This window comes from Tenrec ecaudatus, chromosome 2, assembly GCF_050624435.1.
Source record: "Tenrec ecaudatus isolate mTenEca1 chromosome 2, mTenEca1.hap1, whole genome shotgun sequence".
In the NCBI taxonomy this organism is placed as follows: Eukaryota; Metazoa; Chordata; class Mammalia; order Afrosoricida; family Tenrecidae; genus Tenrec; species Tenrec ecaudatus.
Genome location: NC_134531.1, coordinates 222,086,671 through 222,099,570, shown reverse-complemented (window position 1 = coordinate 222,099,570; position 12,900 = coordinate 222,086,671). Strand labels below are relative to the sequence as shown.

General features: G+C 42.8%; 1 protein-coding gene across 1 annotated transcript in view; it reads right to left on the bottom strand.

Moving 5' to 3' along the window:
* Positions 1 to 11,761: 11,761 nt before the first annotated feature.
* GART (phosphoribosylglycinamide formyltransferase, phosphoribosylglycinamide synthetase, phosphoribosylaminoimidazole synthetase) overlaps positions 11,762 to 12,900 on the bottom strand; it is a 31,773-nt gene continuing 30,634 nt past the window's right edge. Inside the window, exon 22 of the mRNA XM_075542348.1 lies at positions 11,762 to 12,814. Within this exon, the coding sequence (XP_075398463.1) occupies positions 12,623 to 12,814 (192 nt within the window). The 3' untranslated portion in view covers positions 11,762 to 12,622. The remainder of the gene's footprint in view (positions 12,815 to 12,900) is intronic.

Here is a 12,900-nt window from a genome sequence, read left to right as displayed (position 1 = left end):
CATTGTTGCAGCCACGGTGTCAGTCCATCTCCTTGAGGGCTTTCCTCTTTTCCCTGCTCCTTGACTTTACCAAGCATGATGTCCTTCCCAGGGCCTGGTCACTCCTGGTCATAGGTCTAAAGTCTGTAAGATGAAGCCTTGTCAGCTTTGTCTCTAAGGAGCACTCTGGCCACACGTCTTTCAAGACAAATGGGGTTGGCTCTTTCAGTATGCTTCTCCAGCACCACAGTTCAAATGCACTGATTCTTCTTCATGCTTCCTTATTCAGTGTGCAAATCCCGCAGGCATATGAGGCGATTGCATCAGGTGCATTTTAGTCCTACAGTAATGTCCTTGCTGTTCAGCACTCTAAAGAGGCCTTGGGCAGCAGATTTTCCCAATTCAGTGTGTCCTTTGGTCTTTGACTGCTGCTTCCATATGCACTGATTGTGGATCCAAGCAAGATGAAATCCTTGATAATTTCAATACTTTCTCCAGTTGTCATGATGCCGCCTATTGGTCCAGTTGTGAGGATTTGGGTCTTTATGCTGAGTTGTAACCCAGACTGAAGGCTGCAACTTTGGTCCTCATCAGTAAGTGCTTGAAGTCCTCTGCACTTCCAGCAAGCAAGGCTGTGCTACCTGCATATCACATGCTGTTAGTAAGGCTCCCTCCGAATATGATGCTGCGTTCTTCTTTATAGAACCCAGATTCTCTGATGATTTGCTCAGCATGCAGATTGAACAAGTATGGTGAGAAGACACAATCCTCACACCTTTTGTGATTTTAAACCAACTAGCACTCCCTTGTTCTGTTTGCACAAGTGCCTCTTGATCCATAGGCAGGTTTCACATCATGAACACAGTGAAGTGTGCTGGAGTTTCCTTAGGCTATCCAGAGTTTGTTATGCTTGACAGAGTGGAAGCCTTGGCATAGTCAGTTACACACTATAGTAAGCATCCTTCTGGTACGCTCTGCTTTGAGCCAAGATCCATCTGACATTGTATTAGTCTGGATACTTTAGAGAAACAAATGCACAGAAACTCATGTATAAAAGAGTTTTATATAAAGGTTAAGTGCGCACCAAGAAAACATCCCAACCCAGTGCTGCCCAAGCCCACAAATCCAACATTAATCCATTAACCCATATGTCCAACACCAATCCACAAAGTCCTCCTCCATCTCCCAAAACAGACGCAATAATACCGAATGAAGCCGAGTCAGTGAACGCGTAAGCATCTCAGCGCTGGCAGGGGTCTCCACATGGCTGCTCTAGCACCCAGGGCTGCATCAGGGTAGGTCCACGTGGCTTCTCCTCAGGGTTGTCTTGCAGGAAGTGAGCCTTGCCAGCTAAAGCAGGGAACTGGCTAAGGCAGCTGCACCCTGGTCTGACCATCACAAAACAAGAGGCCCAAGAACTAGAAAGGCGAGACTCGCTGAGCCATTTATCCGCCTGCCCTTCAATTGATCCCACATGTGTTTATCGGCCAGGTTGGCACAATAAACTAACTACCTCAGACATCAACAATGATATCCCTTGTTCCAGATCTTCTGAATCCACCCGTAACTTTTGGCAGCTCCCTGTCAATGCATTGCTGCAAACTTTGAAATTTTTTATTCAGCTCTTTTTCATCAATTCTTCCATTTGCCTTAACTACTCTATAATTGAGAGCAAGGTTCAGAGTCTCTTCTGACATCCACTTTGATGTTTTCTTCGTTTCCTGTCTTTTGAAGGACCTTCGCTTTCTTCAAGAATGATGTTGTTGATGCACTCCCACAGCGCCCCAGGTTGTCGGTCAGTGTTCAGTTCATCAAATCTGTTTTGGACATGTTCTCAAAATTCAGATGGCGTAGGCTCAAGGTAGTGTTTTTGCTTCCATAGACTTGTTTAATTTTCTTCAGCTTCAACTTGAACTAACATATGAGCAATTGATAGTCTGTTCTACATCAACCCCTGACTTGGTTTTAGCTGCTGATATTGAGCTTCTCGATTGTTTCTTACCACAGATGTAGTTAATGTGATTTATGTGTATTCCCTCTGGAGAAGTCCATGTGTGTAGGTACCATTTGTGCTGTGGAAGACAGCTATTTGCTATGAACAAGTCATTAGTCTTGTAAAATTCTATCATGAAATCTACAACTTGGCTTCTATCACCAAGACCATATTTTCCAACACCGTTCCTTCCTTTATTTCCAACTTCTGCATGCCAATCCCCAATAATTATCAATGCATCTTGATTGCATGTTCGATCAATTTCCAACTAATGTTGGTAGAATTCTTCAGTTTCTTCATCACTAGCTATTGTGTTTCATGCATAAATATGAGTACTAGTTGGATTGATTGGATTTCCTTTAAAAATAAATTGTTTTATTAGGGGCTCTTTCAACTCTTTTAACAATCCATACACACATTGTATCAAGCATATCTGTACATCATACATTGCATCAAGCACATCTGTACATATGTTATCTTTATCTATAGAATCCTATCACAGACAGCATTGTACTTCAAGAAAAGATCTTGAAATGTCCTTTTTGATAACGATGCAACGCCATTCCTCTTGATTGTGTCATTCCCAACATAGTAAACTATGTGATTTTCTTATTCAAAATGACGAATACCAGTCCATTTCAGCTCACTATTGTCTAAGACATCAATCTTTTGTGTTGCATTTAATTTCTGTTAACCTTCCATTTTCCTAGATTTAGACTGTGTCCATTCCAAATTCCGTTCATTAGATCTTTGCAGCTGTTTCTTCTCACCTTGAATGTGTCCCATCAGCACATGGAAGCTCGTTAAGGCACCACGACTACGGCCTTTACTCCATCCCCATCCCCATCCCCATCGTGGACTCTACTTTGAGAAAGCAGCTCCTCCTGAGTCACATTTTGAGTGTCCTCCATTTCTATGGGACCCTCCTCAGGCACTAGCTCCAAAAATGTTCTCTTTCTATTAGTTAGACCTTCAGGATCTGAAAACATTTTGAAAATGTTGCATAAGGTTTTCAGTGGCTACGTCCTTGGAAGTGATCAGTCGATTCCTTCTTCATAGGCTATACTTAGTGGAGAAGCTGAAACTGATCATTCTGCTGGCATTTGAGAAGCCGGTGACACGACTTCCAGCATCACAGGGACACACGAGCCACCGTGGTGTGTCTGACAGACTAGTGGTGCAATACATCTCTTCACTTTTGTTTAAACAGAGTATGTGTCCGTTCTCTTAGAAAGTTGTCCGTGTCTCAATTGAAGGTGCTAAAATGCAGAAGTTAGTGAAATATAGATGTATCTATTTTCTGTTTTTAAGTAAAAAAACCCTCTAAATTATTTAAATGAATTTTAAAAATTGTGAATTAAGTGGGTTTACATTGCAGACCCCCAGCTCTACATTTAACATTTTGAATTACTCATGAATTCCTCCTCCAGCCTCCACAGCCTTATCGTACGCTTCTCCCAGATTTCTCTTCTCTCTCTCATGCAACTCCATCCCTTCTTTCACCCAAATCGATACCTGTCAACTTTACGGCCCATTGCTTCAGCTACCTGCCCTTGCCCTCTTCCCTTGGGAACCTTGAAAGTCTGTTTCCTTCGGTGTACAAATCTGTCTTATTTTCCATCCTTAGAGTTGTGGCGTCATACAATATTTGTCTTTAGTTTTTGACTAACTTTTCTCAGCATAATGGCCTCCAAATCTGTTCATGTCATCAGGTTCTCCATCTTTTTTTTTTTTTTGCACAAATTTTAAACTCTGGATTGAGAATCTCTGGGCTGGAAAAAAAAAAAGAATCTCTGGGCTAGGCAGTGGTGTCTGTCCAGTTCTGACCCTTAATATGTCTTATCTGACTTTTATAGCAGGTTCCTCTTTTCCATTGTCCCCTCCATGTCTCCTCATCCTGGTTCACCTGTCTCCTCTCTGAGATTCCCCATGTCTTGTCATCTTGGGTCCTCAGGTCTTCTCATTCAAGTCTCCACGTCCTCTCCTCCTCCCAGATCCTACCCCTGGGCTTTGACTTCAGTGCCTGTGAATACACTGATAGCTCCACGTCCTCTCTGTTCGCTTGGTGCTACCGACCCTGCTAGGTTTCCAGAAACAGGTGCACTGTCAAATTTGCCTTACATCATGGGTGGTTAATTTGGGAGACACGGTAATAGAAAATACGGTAACAGGAATACTGATCGTGCTGTCAGAACTCCTGAGAGATAATGAACCATAGCACTTCCAGGAAGTTTCCTTGCTCCCCCTAAATAACTTCTGATGACTCATTCAGTGATTCTGCAGCTATTCATGGAGCATTTACCATGTTTGAGGTTTTCTGCTGGATAGTTCGCACAGAGTGTGAATAGGAGAGACTTGGTCTTGCCCCAACAGACCCATCCTTGGGGGAGAGAAACAAACAAACAAACAAAAACCCTACCCAAATGAAATAATAATAGATTGTGGGAAAGAACAGGAAGGAAATTGCAATGCTGGAAGAGAGTAGTTGGGAGGAGGTGGAGAGACTGCGTTACAAGAAGTGGTTCAAGAAGGTCTTCTAAGGAGTAGGCTACTTTCCCTGAACCATCAGAAGCAGGTACACATGGTACACACATCCCCTCTACAATCAGTGACTCAGCTATTCTCCACTGCTGCTTCTGCTGCATAAAATACCCCTTTTTCTTCTTACTCAAACGCACTCATAAATAAGACCCAATGAGTTGGATGCAGCATGTTAAATTAGCCACCCTGATGGGCATTAGACTAGGTTAACGCATAGGCAGTGGCCATTCTATGGAATGTGTCTTGGGTCTACCCCTGCCTCAAGCGGAGAACAGTGAGATGAGGTGATGGGAACCAGAATATGGCTACCGGGTATGTCTAAAATATAGCCTCGGATGCTTTTTCGCATTTCAGTTACCTTGAGCTTCCATCATAGCATCAACTCAAGTGGCAGGCTTTAGAAAACAGAAATGAATTTTCTTACTGTTCTGGCGGCTCAAAGTCCAGATCAGAGTCTTGCTTCTGTGAACCTTTCGTAGTTTCTGGTGTCTGTCAGAGATTGGGTGTTCCTTAGTCTGCCTCCCCTATGGGCAGCTCTCCTGGACACTTCTGATCTTACTAGAACTCAGAACGGACTCAGACCTATGCTGCAGGACCTAGTTAGCTTAGCAAAGAAATCCTGTTCCCGACTGTGATCACACCCGTAGTTATGATGGCTAGAACTTCACCAGATATTTTTGTTGTTGTCAGGTGCTATTTGTATAATTATTTGTATAACTTGTGTAGTCATAGCCTTTGTATTTTTCTAATTGGTATTTTACACACTGGACATTTTACAACACACATATCATGCATAAAACACCAAAAAACCTGTTGAGTCTGGGTAAGAAGGTGGGGGAAGATACTGATTAGATGATATAATTCAGCTGTGATTGTTAACAGACTTATTGCAATTACCATTCATCTGGGTATAAAATCAGTCATCTCAGAAGCAGGAATGAAGTATCTTAGTTCTAGCAAGAGAGAACCAGAAATATTATTTCAGGACCTGAGATCCCTGTTCATTGAACCACGTTGGTCTAGGAGACAGCTGTGATATCAGAGAAGCAGCAACAGCAGAACCAGAAGCCAGAGCACGACACAGATTGGTGGACTTCCTACCCCAAAGAGGAAGTAGGGCTGGGTGCTTTTAGGTAGGTAGTAGGCTGATTTCTAGAGTAGGGTGCCAATGGCATTTAATTAAGGGAGCTGGATTTGCAGACCCAGAGCTAGAGCTGAGTGCCTTTGAGTTGAGGCTTCTGGTGGACGGCATGCCCTTGGCTATTGATTAGCAACCCTATGGGCTTTGTAACATTTCCAGAGCAGGGCAGAGGCCAGGCCAAGTGGCTGAGAGGCCAAAGACAAGAGTCCTGATTGTGAGCATAGTTCACAAGCAGCTGCTTGTGTGAATAATTATACCAAGATTTTGTAACCTGCTAACTTCCCTAATGAGGCCTGTAATCATGAGCATAATCTATGAGTTCTTTGGGGCTACGGCAAGAATTAAAGAATCCACAAGAAATGTAGAGTGGTATGGGCGGGGCAGTTGGTGCCAGCATATGATGCAAAGAGATAGAAGGTAAAGGCGTCTGACCTTTGCCTGTGTGTGGGTCAGCCTTGGGAGGCAGAGCTAAAACCAGGCAATATGAATTAGATTCTGGTAAACACCTTTGTGGAGGTGAAAGTGATGGATGGCTAGTGCCTGGAAGGTGCAAGAGAGGTTTCTGGAATATTGGTGTTTCTTTAGGTGGTTGCTGGTTGCTGAATTTTGAGGTATATCCACACTTTGAAAATTCATTGATATATGCATTGTTCTCCATTATGTTAAATGTCAATTTAAAAAATACATATATACATTTGAAGTCATGTAAATTTAAAAAACCACATAGGCCGACATAAATGTGCACAAGTAGAAAAAAAACATGGGAGAGTAGCTAAGAAAATTCTGGTAAATAAAAAAAAGTATTGAGAGATGAGTGCTATCAGATCTTAAATATATAATTTTTTTTACTTTTAATTATTAGGGGCTCATACAACTCTTTTCACAATCCATACATACATCAATTGTGTAAAGCACATTTTTACATTCATTGCCCTCATCATTCTCAAAACATTTGCTCTCCACTTAAGCCCCTGGCATCATGTTCTCATTTTCCCCCTCCCTTCCCGCTCCCCCCTCTCTCATGAGCCCTTGATAATTTATAAATTATTATTTTGTCATATCTTGCCCTGTCCAGCATCTCCCTTCACCCACTTTTCTGCATTTATTATAATTAAATGTTGTTAGGTATAGATTTTCAACTCATGAAAGAGTGTCTATCATAGTTCCTAGAGTACAATACACAAACACACACACATATATTTTAACAGAAGGGAAACCTATGAAGTTTACTTTTTATGGCAGTGAGTACATTAATGGGTAGCGAAGGACCAGCACTACGGTGATTGCTGAGACCTTCACAGATCGTGCCTGCGACATTTCATTCCAGATGAACTTCCCAAGGTGGCTCCAGTATTACTGACAAAGCATTCACACAAAGGACTCTTCCCTTTAGCTGTTGGGATGTCCTAAAGTGTCTCTGCTGGCACCAGGGAGTGACCTCAGTCCATCTCTCCCATGGCCAGTCTTGTTGGCAAAATGTTTTCTCCAAGTCTGAGCCTTTGCAGATCTTACCCTGAGCCTTTGAACTATAGCATCTTCAAATGGCTCTTTGGGAGTCTGGCTGGCCTCAATTAATTTTCAGGAAACCAGCCAGGTTCCAGACTGATAGGGGACATATTCAGGGGTGAGTCTCAGCTCTCCTGCTCTATTGATCTTGATCTCTATTGATCTTATGAGGGCGAGTTTCCGCTGCACAGGCTCCACGGTTCTCGAACAAACCTTTCACAGGGATTGCCCAATTCTTAAGAGTAATAAAATTAGTTATGAAGTAACAACGAAAATAATGTTATGGTTGGGCGTCCCCACAACATGAGGAACTGTATTAAAGGATCGCGGCATTAGGAAGGTTCAGAACCACCGAGATAAACCTTTGTAAGGGGAACCTGGCTTCAGCCTTGGAATTTATTCACGTTCTGCCCGCTAGGGCTGAGACTATGACAATTAGGTACGGTCAAGCAATCTACAGAAATGTCACTTTTTTTGGTTTTTGCTTGCTTTGCCTTATCCGGGTACCTTCTAGGCGGTGTCCAACCATGTGGATTCAGGGAGCTTGTCCAGGCTATTCTGGCATTCGGCATCATCTACCTACTTGTGCAAAGCCTGGCAGAGACAGGACCCAGGTAGTGGAAGCATCCAGGCTGCAGCTCAACTCATGCCCCAGGTGGTTGCCCTGACTGGGGATCTGGCGGCTATGATCTACATGGGAGCAAATTGTCAGGGAAATTTCTGATAGAGCTACTGTGAGTCTGAACTGCAGATCTTTGGATTAACAGTCAAGCAATTAACCATTGTGTTCCAGGACTCCTTAAATAGTGTAAGGTTTCAAACAATTTCTGGAAAAATGGAATTAAAAGTGGAATTTTCCCATGAACTGTTTCACGTTTCCTCATACATAGTACCTGAACAGAATGTTTATGTGCAGTTAGATGCTACTGAGTCCATTCTGACTCACAGCAATTCTATGTACAATGGAATGAAACTGTTCAGTCCTTTATCATCCCCAATGATGTTTGAGTCCATTTTTGCAGACAATGTGTCAATCCATCTCATCCAGTGTTTGCCTTTTTTGCTGCTCCACCAAGCACAATGTCCTTTTTCTGGGGGCTGATTTCTTAAGGCTGACAACATACCTTAAGTACCGGAGGTGAAATCTCCCCACCTTTGCTTCCAAGAACCCTACTGGTTTTACTTCCAAGACAGATTTGTTATTCTGGCAGTCCAGGGAACTTTCAATGGTCTTCACCAACACCATAATTCAGATGAATCAATTCTTCAGTTGAATTGCAGTCCATACTGAAAGGCTGCACTCTTTGGTTTTAAAATCCTCCCTGCTTACAGCCAGCAAGGTGTCACCAGTATACTTTAGGTTAATGAGCCTTCCTGTAACCCTAATGCCGGGTTCTTTCTGCACAGTTCAACTTCTCTGATCATCTGCTCATTATAGATTGAATTACCGATTTTAAAGCAGTTAGTACCCCTTTATCACTCTACAAGAGTGCACATGCCTCTTGCTTCATGTGTTCCTTATGTACAATGAAATTTCCTAGATTCCCATTCTTCACAATCTTATCCAGTTTATGCTCATCTAATGCCTTTACATGAAAACAAGCAACTATATTTCTGGTACTCTCTTTCAGCCAAGATCCAGCGGCTATCAACAATATTCCCCATTCTCTTCTGAATCCAGCTTGAATTTCGGAAAGCTCAATGTGGTTGTACTGCTATGCTATAGCTATTTGCCTATGATGAACATTTTACTTGTATGTGATAGTACTTGTCAATAATCCCCACAATGTTTGATTATCTGGAGCCCTGGTGGTGTGATTATGAAATGGGCTAACTGCAAGGTCAGCAGCTCAAAACCACCAAGCAGCTGCTCCTTGGGAGAAAGTGTGCTTTCTATTCCCATAAAGTTTGTCAAAGAAAAAAAAAGATAAACAAGCGGCCATCTAGCTCAGAAGCAACAAAGCCCCCATGGAAGAACACACCAGCCTGTGCGATCACGAGGTGCCAAAGGGACCAGTTATCAGGCATCAAAGAACAAAAAAATCATATCATTGGGTGCACACCTCCATGATACGATTGCTGAAGACAAATGGGTGCATAAGCAAAGGGATCAGGTATAAGGCACCATCAGGGAAAAAAAAACACCTTCCCATAGTGAATGAAAGGGGGAAGTGCAGAGTGGAGACCCAAAGCCCATTTGTTCGCCACTGGAGATGTCCTTGCAGAGGGGTCTAGGGGAGGCGATGAGTCAGTCAGTAGGTGTGATGTAGCACTGATAAATACAGCTTTCCTCTAGTTCCTAAATGCTTTCCCCTCCCCCCCACTGTCATCCGAATTCTACTTTGCAAGTTTGGCTAGACCAGAGGATGTACACTGGTGCAGATAGGAGCTGGAGGCACAGGGAATCCAGGGTGGATGATCCCTTCAGGACCAGGGCTGTGAGGGACGATACTGGGAGGGTAGAGGGAGAGTGGGTTGGAAAGAGAAAACCGATTACAAGGATCTACATGTGACCTCCCTGGGGGGATGGACAACAGAAAAGGGGGTGAAGAGAGCCGTTGGACAGGGCAAGATATGACAAATTAATAATTTATAAATTATCAAGCACTCATTAGAGGGTGGGTGGAGAGGGAGGGAAAAAAAAAAGGAGGACCTGATGCCAAGGGCTTAAGTGGAGAGCAAATGCTTTGAAAATGATGAGGGCAATGAATGTACAGATGTGCTTTCTTCCAGTCTGTTGGCCAGGTAGGTAGCTGTCTTTCAAATTTTTGACAAATACTTCTAAATGCTTTGCATTTGGAGAATACTTTCAGTGCTGCTTGGATCTTTCCCTTCAGTTCTATTGGCATTTTAATTAAAATGTATTAAAAGGGATATTTAACCCATTCCAAATCAAGTCCATTGCCATCAAATAGATTCTGATTCATGATGACCAGAACCACCTTACTGGCTCCAGGCTAAACTTTATGCAAGACTGCTGTATCTTTCTGCCAGAGCAGCTGGTGGAGTGTTAATGCTGACTTTAGTTAGCACCCAATTGTACCATTAAGGTTCCTTTGAAGGACCACCTAGCAAGCACGAATGCTCTTAGAAATTGTAACATGTCTCTGTGTATTTTAGGGCTTATCCCCTTAGAAAGCAATGTAGACAAAACCCACTTCCTGACTGAGAAGGTGCAGGCTGAGTGTCCCATGAGCATAACTTGCAGATTGTGCATCACCAGCAGCGGCATATAGGAAGGAGGAAGAAGTTCCTGGTTTCGGTTATTATTATTTCTGGGATGTCCTCATAAGAAATTGAAATTTGTGAACATCATTAGAGCTGATCCAGATAAGACAAACAGAGTATCCCAGTTGCTGGCAGTGTTCTAAGGACCAAAGAAAATGACCAAGGCCCAGGAATCACTGACATTCAATGATGTGCCTATAAAGTTCACCTGGGAGGAATGGCAGCTCCTGAGTCCTGCTCAGAAGACGCTACATCAGAATGTGATGCTGGAAAACTATCAACATGGTTTCCATTGGGGGAGGACTGGGCGAACTGCAACTGAGAAGTCACTTGGGAAGATATGACTGAAAGATGGATGAAAAGAAGGGCTTTTGTAATGAAGATGTGGAGCAAGAGGAAAACAAATTAAACCACACCAGCACAGAAGTTAGGTACACAAAGAGCTTCAAGATTGCCTGGAGGGGTCTTCCCTGGGGGTGTCCCACTGGCCTGCAGAAAGCTTGGGCGGAGGGCAGGAAGAACAAGGATCACTGTGGAAGGTCCCTTTCTGGCGAAAGACATTAGCTAGGAAATGCAAAGCACCTGGACATCCCCTCACAGAGCGGTCCCAGGAAAGACATGAGCCAGTATAGCACTGATGAAATAACACACTTTCCTCTGGCTCTTTAATGCTTCCTTCCCCCCACTATCATAACCTCAATTCTACTTTACAAATCGGATTAGACCAGAGAATGCAGACCAGAGAATGCTACAGATAAGAGCCAGCAACACAGGGAATCCAGGACAGATAAACCCCTCAGGGCCAACAAGGAGGCAGAGATACCAGGATTAGGGGAGGGTGGGGGGATAAAGGGGGAATTGATCACAAGGATCAACCTAGAACCCCCTCCCAGGGGGATGAATAACAGAAAAGTAGATGAGCTATGGAGGATGATGTGAGATATGAAAATATTAACTTATCAAGGGTTTGTGAGGGAGTGTGGGTCGGGTAGGGAGAGGGAAGAAATGGGGTGGGGGAGGCTGATATCAGGGGCTCAAGTGGGAAGAGAATGCTTTGAAAATGATGGCGGCATATAAGCAAATGTGTTTGACATGCTGGATGAATGTATAGATAGTGATAAGAGATCTAAGAGCCCCCAATAAAAGTATTGAATCCCGTGTGTAACCCACATGGCCAATAAACAGTTTTGACTTGTTCCCTTCTGCATCACCTTTATTTTTTTTCCGCTCCCGGCCCCGCCCCCGCCCCCATCACCTTCCTACATGTTAGCACAAGTGACCTTTCAGTCCCATGTACACAAATAAAAAAAAAGTCAACTGTAATAAAATATATTTATTACATAAGATCAGCATAATTTACCTTTTGTATTACTTTTTGATAACATAACACATTTTGATTCACACTATAAAATATGGAATCAGGTTACCTTATGCTGATTATGGTTTTTATTTTAAAAAAATTTTAATTTGTAATAGTTTTATTCACATGTAATTCACAAACCATACATTTCAATAGTTGAATCGTATGTGTGCATATATGATTGTGGTTGCTTTTGATGGAGATGAGTGCCACTGAAAGAGCAGAGGACCATCTTTCAAGATAAGCACCCACTGATTTTTTCTAACTTACCAACCTTTTGTGCTACAGCGAATTTACCAGTATGTTCCTGTACAGTTTTGAATTTTCTATAAGCTTAACAGAATCGTTTGGTGTACACCTAAAACGTGCTTTGTGTACTGAATAGACTCTAGAGCGAATCAGTCCTTACACTAAAAGGACCTGTGTGAAATGAAGTGCGTGGCCTTTGCATTCGAAGGTCTCTCAACACAATCTATGTGAGGAACACGAATGGCAGATGACCTGCCGTAGGAAACAACTTGTGGCAGAAGCAGTTAACAGGGCTGTTGGTTTTTCTCTTTACATCGTAAGCAATTAGATAAGTACCTCTTACATGTGGCTTCTATGAGGTGGTACTGGGTATGAAGCTGACAGATTTTAAACCATTCCTGTTCATGCTGTGCCTGTCTTATTTTTACACTACCTCTCTCCATAGCGAAACACAAAAATGTAGCTAAAGGGGTAAGATTCTCTTTTAGCAGCTTTTGTTCTAGGCCAAGTTCATGATAAATGTCACCACACAAGAAGCTGGAATTCCTTCAGATGTCGCACCATTTTGGAATTAATAGGTTTCATCCTTTTTGACCTAATTCTTTCAACACTGTCTCTGCTGCTATCATTTCTCTTTGACCCAGCATATTTTGCCATTTTCTCCAAGCTGTACTGCTCCACTGGCCACTAGCTGGAGGGCTGCTGGGAATATTTTGTGTTCAGATTCTTTAACTCTTTCAGACAGAGTTGCAACAGTGTCGCCCCTTTTCACTGGAACGGCTTCTTGTAAGATAATTTGTCCAGCATCCACATCTTCCTGGAAAGCAAGCAAATGTTTTATTTATACCTTCTGGCAAGTACAAATTACAGGTAGACACTACATAGCTTTGGCAGGAAAAGACA